The sequence below is a fragment of the Bacillus rossius genome, assembly GCF_032445375.1.
Source record: "Bacillus rossius redtenbacheri isolate Brsri chromosome 4 unlocalized genomic scaffold, Brsri_v3 Brsri_v3_scf4_2, whole genome shotgun sequence".
Taxonomy (NCBI): domain Eukaryota; kingdom Metazoa; phylum Arthropoda; class Insecta; order Phasmatodea; family Bacillidae; genus Bacillus; species Bacillus rossius.
The window spans coordinates 11,622,891-11,637,775 of record NW_026962011.1 but is presented as its reverse complement, the minus strand read 5'-3'; the positions used below and the strand labels follow the sequence as shown (position 1 = coordinate 11,637,775).

Here is a 14,885-nt window from a genome sequence, read left to right as displayed (position 1 = left end):
TATGAAATTCGTTAAACAATGGGATGTTATGTAGTCTATACATTAAGTTCTTAAAATGTTCCGGGAGTTTATATAAGTTTCCATAATATTTCCAGAAGAAATATGTACTTCGATATCTACCTACACAGTAGTATATAATAGCCGGTCCGAGATCTGGCTTCTGGCTGTGGTGTCTGTGGTGTTTTCCGCCATCTTGGATTGTGACGTCACGGCGGCCATCTTGGATGGTTGTGACCTTGACCTTTGACCTTGACCTTGAATTTGATCCTCAAAATGTGTCAAAATCCGCCAAAATTGGGCAAAATTTGCCCAAAATTCCTCAAAAATCGCCAAAATTTCAATTTCTGTGAAAAAAAATTCCGCCAAAAAATCTCAAAAAATTCCACAATTCAAAAATTCCCGTTTTCGTGAGAAAAATTCCCGTTTCGAGGGAAAATTTCCCGTTTTTAGTCCTTAAAAATCCCAGCGGCTAGAAATGTCCATATGTAGGCTTAAGCATCCATGTCTACAGCCTACGATAAGCCTCTGACGTCATCATGGATTATGACGTCACCGTTGTAATTTCCGTTACGGCCGCCATCTTTAACTTTTTTATTTATTATTCGATTTTAATGAAATTTTTTTTTAAAATTATAAAAATATTCATTTAATAAAATTTCAATAAAAATTTTTTAAAAATCATACATTAACGACACGGAGCTCGGAGTCCTCGGTTCAAACCCGACGAGTGCAAAAAAAATAAAAATGGCGACCGATCCTTCCCCCCGCGGTGGCTGCAGGCATACTGACTCCCACCACTTTTTTTCAAAGCATATATATTGTCAGGTAGTATGACGTCATGTCCGCCATCTTGTCCTCGTCTGCTGGAAGCCATCATCAGTGTATCGTCGGCGAGAGTGCGCTGACGCCATGTTAGTTTAATTCTTATCTGCTAGAGTGCAGTAATCATTTATTATTGCTGTGACACCCGACATCTTGTCATTTGGCCGCCATCTTGAAAATCCGTAATTATTTAGCTAGAAATTCGGGAAAAATTCCAAAATTCATTAAATAAATTTGTAATCTATATACTGTTTGATTATATCGATGTACGTCCTTGGTTCGATTCCCGGCGAGAGTAAACGGTCGATCCTTCCTCCATGAAAGCTACCTAGACTGATCTACCACCAACAATACCAAGGTATATATCGTCAACTGGTACGACATCATGTCCGCCATCTTGTCTTCATCCGCTGGAGACAACCAACTTGTTTTCGTCAGCTAGAGTGTGCCGATACCATGTAGTATAATTATCTGGTCACTAAACTTGTGTCCTCAACTGTTGACATTGAACATTGACCTTGAAATTTGACCTTGACCTTGAAATTTGACCTTGACCTTGAAATTTGACCTTGACCTTGAAATTTGACCTTGACCTTGAAATTTGACTTTGTCCCTGAAATTTGACTTTGTCCTTGTCGACCATCATGGATCCGACATTTTATGTTCAGTACATGCTACCAGAGGATACCACCTGCTGGAGTATGCCATCTTGTGTGTGTACTTGTATTATAGAGTACATTTCCATCTGGATAATTTTATTCTAACCCGCTACAGTGCAGTAATCATTTATTACCGAGGTGCCCCCCGCCATCATGAAATTCGACCGCCATCTTGAAATCATGTAATAATGTAGCTAGAAAAGCGGGAAAAAATCCAAAATTCATTAAATAAATCACTCATTAACTTACATATCGATTCGATCCGCTCCAGTCCTTGGTTCGATCCCTGCAAGATGCAAAACATTTAATTTTATGAAAAAATAATAATAATTCCAATAAACCATGTTCAACATTCTTAAAGAGACTTTAAATCATCTACTACCATCATCCTATCAGACATCAAGACCACCATATTGGAAATTCGTAATTGTAATGCTAGAGATTCGGGAAAAAGTACAAAACTCATTAAATAAATTTGTAATCTATATACTGATTGATTAGATCGACTAAGGTCCTTGACACGATCCTGGACGAAGCTAAAATAAATTTAATTAAAATACCAGAAAAGTGTAAGGTTCGAGGAATAAAACACCTAAAAGTCTTTAACAAACATAATATTTATTACACAATTTCTATCCTACTACAGAATCACTTGCGAAAGACAGCAATCTTATAAAAATTTAGCCCTGCATAGACGTACAACGACTACTTCTTAGCTCCAAATGGCTCCAAATGTTTCCAGCAGCTCCAAATGCTCCAAATGCTTGACAGCTCCAAATGCTTAACACAGTTCGAAATGGCTCCAAATGCTCCAAACGGCCTTCAAATGGCTCCAACAGCTCCAACAGCCTCCAAATGCTTGACAGCTCCAAATGTTTCGAGCAGTTCCAAATGCTCCAAATGGCTCCAACAGCCTCCAAATGCTTAACACAGCTCTAAATGGCTCCAAATGCTCCAAACGGCCTCCAAATGCTTGACAGCTCCAAATGTCTCCAGCAGCTCCAAATGCTCCAACAGCTCCAAAAAAAAGGCTCCAAATGCTCCAACAGCCTCCAAATGCTTAACACAGCTCCAAATGGCTCCAAATGCTTGACAGCTCCAAATGCATAACACAGCTCCAAATGGCTCCAAATGCTCCAAACGGCCTCCAAATGCTTGACAGCTCCAAATGTCTCCAGCAGCTCCAAATGCTCCAACAGCTCCAAAAAAAGGCTCCAAAAGCTCCAACAGCCTCCAAATGCTTAACACAGTTCCAAATGGCTCCAAATGCTCCAAACGGCCTCCAAATGCTTGACAGCTCCAAATGCTTCAAAAGGTTCCAAATGCTCCAAATGCTCCAAACGGCCTCCAAATGGCTCCAACAGCTCCAACAGCCTCCAAATGCTTGACAGCTCCAAATGTTTCCAGCAGCTCCAAATGCTCCAAATGGCTCCAACAGCCTCCAAATGCTTAACACAGCTCTAAATGGCTCCAACAGCTCCAAAAGACTCCAAATGCTTCAAAAGGCTCCAATTGCTCCAAGAGCTCCATCTTCAATTGGTTCCAACTGATTCCTATTACTTTTATCGAACTTGGCATGATTACTAACATGTCTTTATCAGTATACATTTTGACTGGCAGTGGTAACGTTTTTTACACCTTTAAGTTATAAGTTTTATTTAGAAATCAGATTTCGATAAATGATAAGCTTCCATCTGGAAAGAAAATATATTAATTTATCTTCAAGTTTATACACATACATTTAATTTAATCCATTATTGTATGTAGCCAGCTTCCCTCAGTTCTTTGAGTATGAAGGATATTTCTTTAATGTTCGAATAGTTTCCTGCACAAAGCGATCCATGTAGTAGTCGTAGCCTGTTAACCAATATGTTAGGATCTTCCCATGAGGTATAATCAATCTCTTCTGCTGCCTTCATCATCCTTGCATGTTTATAATAAATATTATCTCTGGTGTCTATCGTTTTAACACCAACCACAAGGTCACTTTCGTCATCTTGCCAGTGATTATCACAAGCTTGATCAGGATAATTTATTTTATTACGTCGTTTCCATCGTTTTGGTCTCAAACCACCATCACAGTCTTCGCTCTTGCATGCTTTTGGTGCTTCAGTACAGTACTCAATCATGTCAGCCTCAGATGTGTCACCACAATCTTCAATCATGCCAGCTTCTGATGTGTCACCACAGTCTTCAATCATGTCAGCACCACAAACTTGATCAGGATAATTTATTTTATTACGTCGTTTCCATCGTTTTGGTCTCAGACTGCCATCACAGTCTTCGATCTTGCCTGCTTTAGGTGTTTCAGTACAGTACTCAATCATGTCAGCCTCAGATGTGTCACCACAATCTTCAATCATGCCAGCCTCAGATGATTCATCAAAGTCTTCGACCTTGTAAGCTTCAGGTGGTTCTCCATCTTTCACATTTTCATGGAGACGACTAGATATTGGAGTAAATATATTTTCATTTCTAATGTGGTTACAACTTCCTTCGTTTGTTTTAAATTTTAAATTATTATCTTGATCTAGATCAGTAATTTTAGCATTAGCTTTTTCGCCTTCGTTCCTCTTCCGCGATGTTGTAGCCCAGTCTTCGTTATCTTTATTCATCTTAATTGTACAGGTCTTGTAATGTCTATCCAAGTAATATCTTCTACCAAAGGATTTCTGACACTGACTGCAATGAAATGGTTTTTGACAAGGACCCAAATTACACTCGCTTCTCTCATGTCGTTTAGCATTCTTTCTCAAGGTAAACACCTTGCTACAGTATCTACAGTGATGACGTTTCGATACAGCAACAAATCCCGTTTCAGGATTCATATTAGTTATTGAGACTAATGCCAGATGCAAACTAAGAGTTTTAAATTAGATATATTACTTAAATAGAATTTTTTAATTATTTCATCGGCGAGAATTAATTTATCTCATTCAAAGGTAAGTACTTGTTGCAAGTAGTTCTGCTTTTCAACAACAGATGTCGCCACATGTTACTTGCAGGTAAATAATATTTAGCTCTTTTATGCGGGATGCGGGATGCTCACTAACGATCGCAAAAGAAGGATGGCTTCGCTAGACTCCAAGGAGAAGGAAGTTCGTCCATCCTGTTAGTGCTTCTTAGATTTCTCAGAGATTATTTGACTGAGTAATGATATTTTTTTTTAAATTTCCACCTGATAAAAATATTACAAGTGCTGATTTATTGGCAGAATTTCAATAATTAAATGCAACCTTGAATAAAAAAAATGACATGACTCATTAAATAAAAAATTCTTCATGCAGAGATCAATTCCTCATCAGTAATCAGAAGCACCCAGAGAAAACCATCAAAATATTGTCAAGAATAATCAGGAACACACTGATAAAACTACCATAATATTGTCAAGAATAAACGGGAGCACACGGAGAAAACTACCATAATATTGACAAGAATAATCAGGAGCACACGGAGAAAACCACCGCAAGTTTTCTTTGATATCATAAAATTTCAGAAAAAAAATATTTAAAAATAAAAATAAATTAATAAAAAATTTTAAATGACAAAAATAAATAAATAAACAGATTCTGCTAGCTTGTGAACTTCTCATTATTGTGCAAATATATAGTTCTAGTACAAGCCAGAATTTTATTTATTTATTTATTTATTTATTTTTGTCATTTAAAATTTTTTATTAATTTATTTTTATTTTTAAATATTTTTTTTTCTGAAATTTTATGATATCAAAGAAAACTTGCGGTGGTTTTCTCCGTGTGCTCCTGATTATTCTTGTCAATATTATGGTGGATTTCTCCGTGTGCTCCCGTTTATTCTTGACAATATTATGGTAGTTTTCTCCGTGTGTTCCTGATTATTCTTGACAATATTTTGATGGTTTTCTCTGGGTGCTTCTGATTACTGATGAGGAATTGATCTCTGCATGAAGAATTTTTTACTTAATGAGTCATGTCATTTTTTTTATTCAAGGTTGCATTTAATTATTGAAATTCTGCCAATAAATCAGCACTTGTAATATTTTTATCAGGTGGAAATTAAAAAAAAAATATCATTACTCAGTCAAATAATCTCTGAGAAATCTAAGAAGCACTAACAGGATGGACGAACTTCCTTCTCCTTGGAGTCTAGCGAAGCCATCCTTCTTTTGCGATCGTTAGTGAGCATCCCGCATCCCGCATAAAAGAGCTAAATATTATTTACCTGCAAGTAACATGTGGCGACATCTGTTGTTGAAAAGCAGAACTACTTGCAACAAGTACTTACCTTTGAATGAGATAAATTAATTCTCGCCGATGAAATAATTAAAAAATTCTATTTAAGTAATATATCTAATTTAAAACTCTTAGTTTGCATCTGGCATTAGTCTCAATAACTAATATGAATCCTGAAACGGGATTTGTTGCTGTATCGAAACGTCATAACTGTAGATACTGTAGCAAGGTGTTTACCTTGAGAAAGAATGCTAAACGACATGAGAGAAGCAAGTGTAATTTGGGTCCTTGTCAAAAACCATTTCATTGCAGTCAGTGTCAGAAATCCTTTGGTAGAAGATATTACTTGGATAGACATTACAAGACCTGTACAATTAAGATGAATAAAGATAACGAAGACTGGGCTACAACATCGCGGAAGAGGAACGAAGGCGAAAAAGCTAATGCTAAAATTACTGATCTAGATCAAGATAATAATTTAAAATTTAAAACAAACGAAGGAAGTTGTAACCACATTAGAAATGAAAATATATTTACTCCAATATCTAGTCGTCTCCATGAAAATGTGAAAGATGGAGAACCACCTGAAGCTTACAAGGTCGAAGACTTTGATGAATCATCTGAGGCTGGCATGATTGAAGATTGTGGTGACACATCTGAGGCTGACATGATTGAGTACTGTACTGAAACACCTAAAGCAGGCAAGATCGAAGACTGTGATGGCAGTCTGAGACCAAAACGATGGAAACGACGTAATAAAATAAATTATCATGATCAAGTTTGTGGTGCTGACATGATTGAAGACTGTGGTGACACATCAGAAGCTGGCATGATTGAAGATTGTGGTGACACATCTGAGGCTGACATGATTGAGTACTGTACTTAAGCACCAAAAGCATGCAAGAGCGAAGACTGTGATGGTGGTTTGAGACCAAAACGATGGAAACGACGTAATAAAATAAATTATCCTGATCAAGCTTGTGATAATCACTGGCAAGATGACGAAAGTGACCTTGTGGTTGGTGTTAAAACGATAGACACCAGAGATAATATTTATTATAAACATGCAAGGATGATGAAGGCAGCAGAAGAGATTGATTATACCTCATGGGAAGATCCTAACATATTGGTTAACAGGCTACGACTACTACATGGATCGCTTTGTGCAGGAAACTATTCGAACATTAAAGAAATATCCTTCATACTCAAAGAACTGAGGGAAGCTGGCTACATACAATAATGGATTAAATTAAATGTATGTGTATAAACTTGAAGATAAATTAATATATTTTCTTTCCAGATGGAAGCTATCATTTATCGAAATCTGATTTCTAAATAAAACTTATAACTTAAAGGTGTAAAAAACGTTACCACTGCCAGTCAAAATGTATACTGATAAAGACATGTTAGTAATCATGCCAAGTTCGATAAAAGTAATAGGAATCAGTTGGAACCAATTGAAGATGGAGCTCTTGGAGCAATTGGAGCCTTTTGAAGCATTTGGAGTCTTTTGGAGCTGTTGGAGCCATTTAGAGCTGTGTTAAGCATTTGGAGGCTGTTGGAGCCATTTGGAGCATTTGGAGCTGCTGGAAACATTTGGAGCTGTCAAGCATTTGGAGGCTGTTGGAGCTGTTGGAGCCATTTGGAGGCCGTTTGGAGCATTTGGAGCATTTGGAACCTTTTGAAGCATTTGGAGCTGTCAAGCATTTGGAGCATTTGGAGCTGCTGGAAACATTTGGAGCTGTCAAGTATTTGGAGGCCATTTGGAGCATTTGGAGCCATTTCGAACTGTGTTAAGCATTTGGAGGCTGTTGGAGCTTTTGGAGCCTTTTTTTGGAGCTGTTGGAGCATTTGGAGCTGCTGGAGACATTTGGAGCTGTCAAGCATTTGGAGGCCGTTTGGAGCATTTGGAGCCATTTGGAGCTGTTTTATGCATTTGGAGCTGTCAAGCATTTGGAGCCATTTGGAGCTGTGTTAAGCATTTGGAGGCTGTTGGAGCATTTGGAGCCTTTTTTTTTGGAGCTGTTGGAGCATTTGGAGCTGTGTTAAGCATTTGGAGCCATTTCGAACTGTGTTAAGCATTTGGAGCTGTCAAGCATTTGGAGCATTTGGAGCTGCTGGAAACATTTGGAGCATTTGGAGCCATTTGGAGGCCGTTTGGAGCATTTGGAGCCATTTCGAACTGTGTTAAGCATTTGGAGCTGTCAAGCATTTGGAGCATTTGGAGCTGCTGGAAACATTTGGAGCCATTTGGAGGCCGTTTGGAGCATTTGGAGCCATTTCGAACTGTGTTAAGCGTTTGGAGCTGTCAAGCATTTGGAGCATTTGGAGCTGCTGGAAACATTTGGAGCCATTTGGAGCTAAGAAGTAGTCGTTGTACGTCTATGCAGGGCTAAATTTTTATAAGATTGCTGTCTTTCGCAAGTGATTCTGTAGTAGGATAGAAATTGTGTAATAAATATTATGTTTGTTAAAGACTTTTAGGTGTTTTATTCCTCGAACCTTACACTTTTCTGGTATTTTAATTAAATTTATTTTAGCTTCGTCCAGGATCGTGTCAAGGACCTTAGTCGATCTAATCAATCAGTATATAGATTACAAATTTATTTAATGAGTTTTGAACTTTTTCCCGAATCTCTAGCATTACAATTACGAATTTCCAATATGGTGGTCTTGATGTCTGATAGGATGATGGTAGTAGATGATTTAAAGTCTCTTTAAGAATGTTGAACATGGTTTATTGGAATTATTATTTTTTTTCATAAAATTAAATGTTTTGCATCGGGCAGGGATCGAACCAAGGACTGGAGCGGATCGAATCGATATGTAAGTTAATGAGTGATTTATTTAATGAATTTTGGATTTTTTCCCGCTTTTGTAGCTACATTATTACATGATTTCAAGATGGCGGTCGAATTTCATGATGGCGGGGGGCACCTCGGTAATAAATGATTACTGCACTGTAGCGGGTTAGAATAAAATTATCCAGATGGAAATGTACTCTATAATACAAGTACACACACAAGATGGCGTACTCCAGCAGGTGGTATCCTCTGGTAGCATGTACTGAACATAAAATGTCGGATCCATGATGGTCGACAAGGACAAAGTCAAATTTCAGGGACAAAGTCAAATTTCAAGGTCAAGGTCAAATTTCAAGGTCAAGGTCAAATTTCAAGGTCAAGGTCAAATTTTAAGGTCAAGGTCAAATTTCAAGGTCAATGTCAAATTTCAAGGTCAATGTTCAATGTCAACAGTTGAGGACACAAGTTTAGTGACCAGATAATTATACTACATGGTATCGGCACACTCTAGCTGACGAAAACAAGTTGGTTGTCTCCAGCGGATGAAGACAAGATGGCGGACATGATGTCGTACCAGTTGACGATATATACCTTGGTATTGTTGGTGGTAGATCAGTCTAGGTAGCTTTCATGGAGGAAGGATCGACCGTTTACTCTCGCCGGGAATCGAACCAAGGACGTACATCGATATAATCAAACAGTATATAGATTACAAATTTATTTAATGAATTTTGGAATTTTTCCCGAATTTCTAGCTAAATAATTACGGATTTTCAAGATGGCGGCCAAATGACAAGATGTCGGGTGTCACAGCAATAATAAATGATTACTGCACTCTAGCGGATAAGAATTAAACTAACATGGCGTCAGCGCACTCTCGCCGACGATACACTGATGATGGCTTCCAGCAGACGAGGACAAGATGGCGGACATGACGTCATACTACCTGACAATATATATGCTTTGGAAAAAAGTGGTGGGAGTCAGTATGCCTGCAGCCACCGCGGGGGGAAGGATCGGTCGCCATTTTTATTTTTTTTGCACTCGTCGGGTTTGAACCGAGGACTCCGAGCTCCGTGTCGTTAATGTATGATTTTTAAAAAATTTTTATTGAAATTTTATTAAATGAATATTTTTATAATTTTAAAAAAAAATTTCATTAAAATCGAATAATAAATAAAAAAGTTAAAGATGGCGGCCGTAACGGAAATTACAACGGTGACGTCATAATCCATGATGACGTCAGAGGCTTATCGTAGGCTGTAGACATGGATGCTTAAGCCTACATATGGACATTTCTAGCCGCTGGGATTTTTAAGGACTAAAAACGGGAAATTTTCCCTCGAAACGGGAATTTTTCTCACGAAAACGGGAATTTTTGAATTGTGGAATTTTTTGAGATTTTTTGGCGGAATTTTTTTTCACAGAAATTGAAATTTTGGCGATTTTTGAGGAATTTTGGGCAAATTTTGCCCAATTTTGGCGGATTTTGACACATTTTGAGGATCAAATTCAAGGTCAAGGTCAAAGGTCAAGGTCACAACCATCCAAGATGGCCGCCGTGACGTCACAATCCAAGATGGCGGAAAACACCACAGACACCACAGCCAGAAGCCAGATCTCGGACCGGCTATTATATACTACTCTACACCTGTAGGCTGTGCCTAAAGGAAATTTTTTTTATTTCAATAATAAATAATTAATGAAAATAATTTAGGTTTTCAGTATAGTCTATCTTTTTAATTTTCCTGTTTTTTTTTCTTTATATCAGCGATTTATAAAGACTATGTTGAATTTGTGATTTTTATTCATCGTCCCAAATTCCATGCAGATACAGACAAAATACACGTTGAGGCTCTCAAAAAAAAAAAAAAAGGAGAAACTGTTTGCTTTTTATTTGGCTCATCTCACTGGAACGTCTGCCGACCCCAGCACTAAGTGAATAAATATTTGTTTAAAAAAATATTTGTGGCAGAACAACAAATGTTATGGAGGCATCAAGTTATAATTTAATAAATACCCTCAAAGAAGTAGGTAATGAATTTTAAAAAAATTAAAAATCAACACGGCGTGTGAGTGAGGGCGTTGAGGAAATAAGACCGTCCCACAGGTGCTGACGGAGAGGGTGGCGATGCGATACCCGTCTGCAGGGGACGGAATCTCCGCGGGGAGATCTAGAAAGATCTTCACCAAGCCTCGGGCCGAGAGCAGGTAGTGCCATCCAGGCTACGTGATCCGAAAGGCAAGAGTCCTTGGAGCCTGCCTCTCGATTCGTGAACGGGGGGAGGCGCAGCTGGAGCAGGAATTCCTCCCGTGGTTTATGTGCCAAACGAGCCGTATCTTTCGGGCCACGAAGGAGACCGTCGCTTGTTAAATGCGCTCTAGTTTAACCCTTGCACATTACCTGCCCCGTCGTGCAAGGCGAGATTCTTATCTAGAGATTGCTATCGTGAGATTTTTATCAAACATGCTTTCATCGCTGTTGAATTCACCAATGTCGGGAATTTACCGTGTTCATCAATAAAAGGGAATAAATCACGGAAATGTATACTTCAGAAAAATTATTAAGTGTCCTTTTAAAGACCGCAAGAATTCTAAAACAACACATATTTATTTACACATTTTACACTTTAAAATTAAAACTATTTACATGTTTCTACTTTATTTTGTGTGCTTTATAATTTCCAAGTAACTAGTTTGGAAACGAGTCGTTATGGGCAATGTATCATGTGCGTAGCGCCAGGAGCATGTGTAGAATTACATTTGCGAAGGTGGGAGGGGGATAGAGCAGCTTTTACCGCTGTTTTCTTTCAAATTCTTTCAATTTTTTTTTGTGTAAATGGATAGGACTTTTTATCTCCCTCCTCCCTTTTTCTCCTTTTGCGTACGCCCCTACTTATCTCTTGGGTCATTTCTGGCTTAAATCTACGACAGAAAAATTTACATACGAAGCCATTTCAAGTGATATGTTTACTCAAATGGCTCCTTCAGTGATCTGTGGTGTGCAGGAAGGAGAGAGTTCAGTTTGGTGTAATTCCTAGAACGATAAAAATGTCTCAAGACAAAAAAGCTATTTTATAATTTGGCGTCCATCGGTTTCGTACTCCCTTATCAAGTAAGTATACAACAAATGCAATAATTATAAAATTTATTTTGAAGCAGCAGGAGCGAATTACGAGCGTGCTTAGCACAATAAAAAAAAACACTGTTCTGTGGCTTCCAAATTTGACGTATTAGTAATGACGTAAATGCTCGTAACTCCAAACAAACCGGTAAATATTTTTTCAGCAAAAACCAATATGTATGAGATGGATGTGAATAGCAGTAAGAACAGCATAGTCTCGAAACGAGAGAGGTTACTAAGAATACTGGTGGATATAAAATAATAATAATATCTAACCTTTAGGGTGTCCTGGGATCCTCGCTGTCACATACCTGAAACAAAGTCAATAACATTAGCCAATGCAACTAAGCCTCCGTTATTTGCATTTTTAAACACATTATTTATTGCAATACCAATCTTGGAAGGTAGAATTGTTACAAATTTTGTCATTTATTTCTTTAAATGCGTGCAGGTATATTTCCACAGGCATTAATAGAGTGCCAGGTCATTCGAAGACCGTCCGCCTTATCCGTCCACACTCGAGTCTACCTAGCTATCGCACCACGCAGTTGACCTAAAGCTTTTCAGTTCCAACAACCATCAGATACCAATAGAAGGCTTAATCCAAAGTTACGAACATTGTTTGTGGGCAAGATTTATTTATAGTCAACTGTGTGTGTTTTTTTTATAAGGTTACTGCGCCATATACTAAAGGACAATATAGCCTACTCAAAACAGAATTCAAATTTTGCCAAAAATCACAATTTTAGATTTCAATTAATTTTCTGATCAGCCTCCTCGTTGGCCAGATAAAAGACAGCCAGGTCAGTCACACTGGCTGTACCGTTAGCCTCGGCGGCTGGACCACCGACGACGCTACCCCTAGAGACTTGGAGAGGAACAGCTTAGCGCGACGACCCTCGAGAATACGTGTCTCTTCACACCGCCGCTAGACCGGCTGGGGAGAACCCTTGTCATTTCTTAAGTACCATCAGTTAGTCTTACAATATCAACTATATCTAACCATAACTAAATCTGGCTAATTATTTTAATAAAATGTTACAATGGAATGTGCAAATCACAGTAGTATTTTTTTTTTATGTTTGTTTGTAGTCAGTATTATGTTTTCCTCGCAGTTAGGCTTTTCCCTCCATTGTAAGTATACCAAGCAAATGCTATTTCTAATGAAGTTATAAAGTGAAGAAATTTTTTGATAAATTTATGTATCCATTTTTTTCTCCAAAATCTAATGATCCCAGAAGCACGTAACTACTAGCCTGTTAACTATTTTTTACTAAATTTTACGTTAAATAACAGCCATGAATCTATAAAGACTTTTACAAGAAATATTTTAGTCAGTAGATACACACTCAGTCCCTTGAACGACAAGGATGGCTGCAGTTATTACGTATTAGTGAAGTCGTGTGCCATCCAAAGGGTTGAATTCGATCAAAACTGAATGCGATTTGGAGCAAAATTTGATCGTGGAAATGGCCTTAAGGGGGAAACTTGTTTCCGACCAACAAACTTTTTGATTGGGTATTTGTCTCACGGGACGGAGACATGAACAGTTGTGGAGGAAACCTTCGAAGCGAAAACTTCGACTCCTCTCTCTCTCTCTCTCTCTCTCTCGCTCTATCTCTCTCTCTCTGAGCGGCTTTAGGACTTTCATGGAGAGCGCCGACACGTGTTCAAGCAAAGCCAACACCGCTGTTGCGATTCAGGCAGCCGGCGGGAAAACACGACTCGGCCCGCAGGGGCTAAAACACCCGAACTTCACAAAAACAAAACCACTGCGCGATTTTCCCCTCGCGCTTCCAGAAGCTTCTCTGCGGCCTCCGCACCGCCGGGGGTGGATGTCGAGGGGCGGCGGGGCGGGGCGCGCAACAACGCCTGCCCGCCTGCCTGCCCGCGCGCGGCCATAAATAATTCATTGCCGAAAACAGGCGGCGTGGCGGTGCGGCCGACTCCACTGGCTATACGTGAGCGAAATTATCGGCGGAAGGGCTTAGTTCCAAGGCAAAACAACATTCGCCAAGTTCCCGGCCGCCGACTTTTCTCGGGAAAACAATGCCGATTCCCAGCGACGGTATCAACGACACAAGTCCATCTGATACGGACATTTCATTTTGTATATTTCAGTATAACTTAATATATCTTCACTGAAATTTCAATACGAAAAATATTATTCTAAAAACACGCGTTTCAACCATTTCCACTATTCTTAAAATACAGTCTAAAAAATTAATACGGAAACAGAACTACTTATAAAACTTAAAGAGTATTTCTAAAATGTTTTTCGTAAACATACATTACTCCGATATCTTGTTAAGTTTTCAAATAGCGTAGTTTTTTTCTAAAGATCTGCACATCGTATGTGTGCCCAGATATGCGGGGAATGCATAGCGTATTAAGATGTAATTTTACTTCGCAAGTTTAATTTCGTTTTGTTCAATGTGTGAAGTTTTTTCTTTATCTTACAATTACTCTGTTCCCCCTTTTCCTTAAACTTTTTTTTGCAAATATTTTAATCAAAATCATTTATTTTTTCTCTTGAACGTAACAAGTTTTTGTGTGTTTTCTTGTTCTTTTTTTTTTTTTTTTTTTTCATTTTTACTACTGCTTCTTAACCTTTGATTCCTGCAAACATGTTTCCTATATATTTTAGTCAAATGTGTTGTCTTGTCACTCAAAATTTTGGTAGACTTACTTTAGGCCAATGCATACGTCCATTTTCATTTACAATATTATGATTTTTGATATGTTCTTTCTTGGTACATAGTTAGATACTGGCTTTAATACTAAAACGTGTAAGGCTCGTTGCCAGCCTAACATCGTAGAATACAAAGGTCTTTTTTCAGCTGACGAAAATACAAAACTGATTTTCAGGTAATTGGGGAAAAAAACTATAAGAAAACAAAACTGTAGTACATAGGACAATAGTTGGCTTTGACTTAACTAAACCGTATCAAAAACGGATATGATCACAGAATTGATTTTTGTTCAGTTAACAAAAAATTACCGGAAAGTTTTGCGCGAACACATCCAGCTAAGTCGTTATTCGTTATTAGGTCAATTTTGCGCTCAAATCACCTTGACCTTGAATCTTATAAAACACCATGAAAATATACTTTGCGAAGATGTGAGTGTGTCGAAATGTACCGAGCGCAGATCGCCCTGCTCAGGTGATGTCGACACGACACAGGAAGCACACTAGCTGCAGTATGTGGAGCACATGATGTGACAGGAAGCACATGAGCTGCAGCCTGTGCAGCACATGTGAGAG

The 14,885-nt window shown here is 38.4% G+C and overlaps 2 protein-coding genes across 2 annotated transcripts in view; both read right to left on the bottom strand.

Annotated features, from left to right (window-relative positions):
- The window catches only part of LOC134541885 (lysine-specific histone demethylase 1A-like), a 477,086-nt gene extending 465,159 nt beyond the window's left edge, over positions 1-11,927 (bottom strand). The window contains exon 1 of the mRNA XM_063385607.1: positions 11,897-11,927. The gene's annotated coding sequence lies outside the window, so the exon portion shown is untranslated. The remainder of the gene's footprint in view (positions 1-11,896) is intronic.
- Positions 10,220-14,885, bottom strand: part of LOC134541884 (lysine-specific histone demethylase 1A-like) — a 686,470-nt gene continuing 681,804 nt past the window's right edge. Inside the window, exon 12 of the mRNA XM_063385605.1 lies at positions 10,220-11,931. Coding sequence (XP_063241675.1) covers positions 11,924-11,931 — 8 coding nt within the window. The 3' untranslated portion in view covers positions 10,220-11,923. The remainder of the gene's footprint in view (positions 11,932-14,885) is intronic.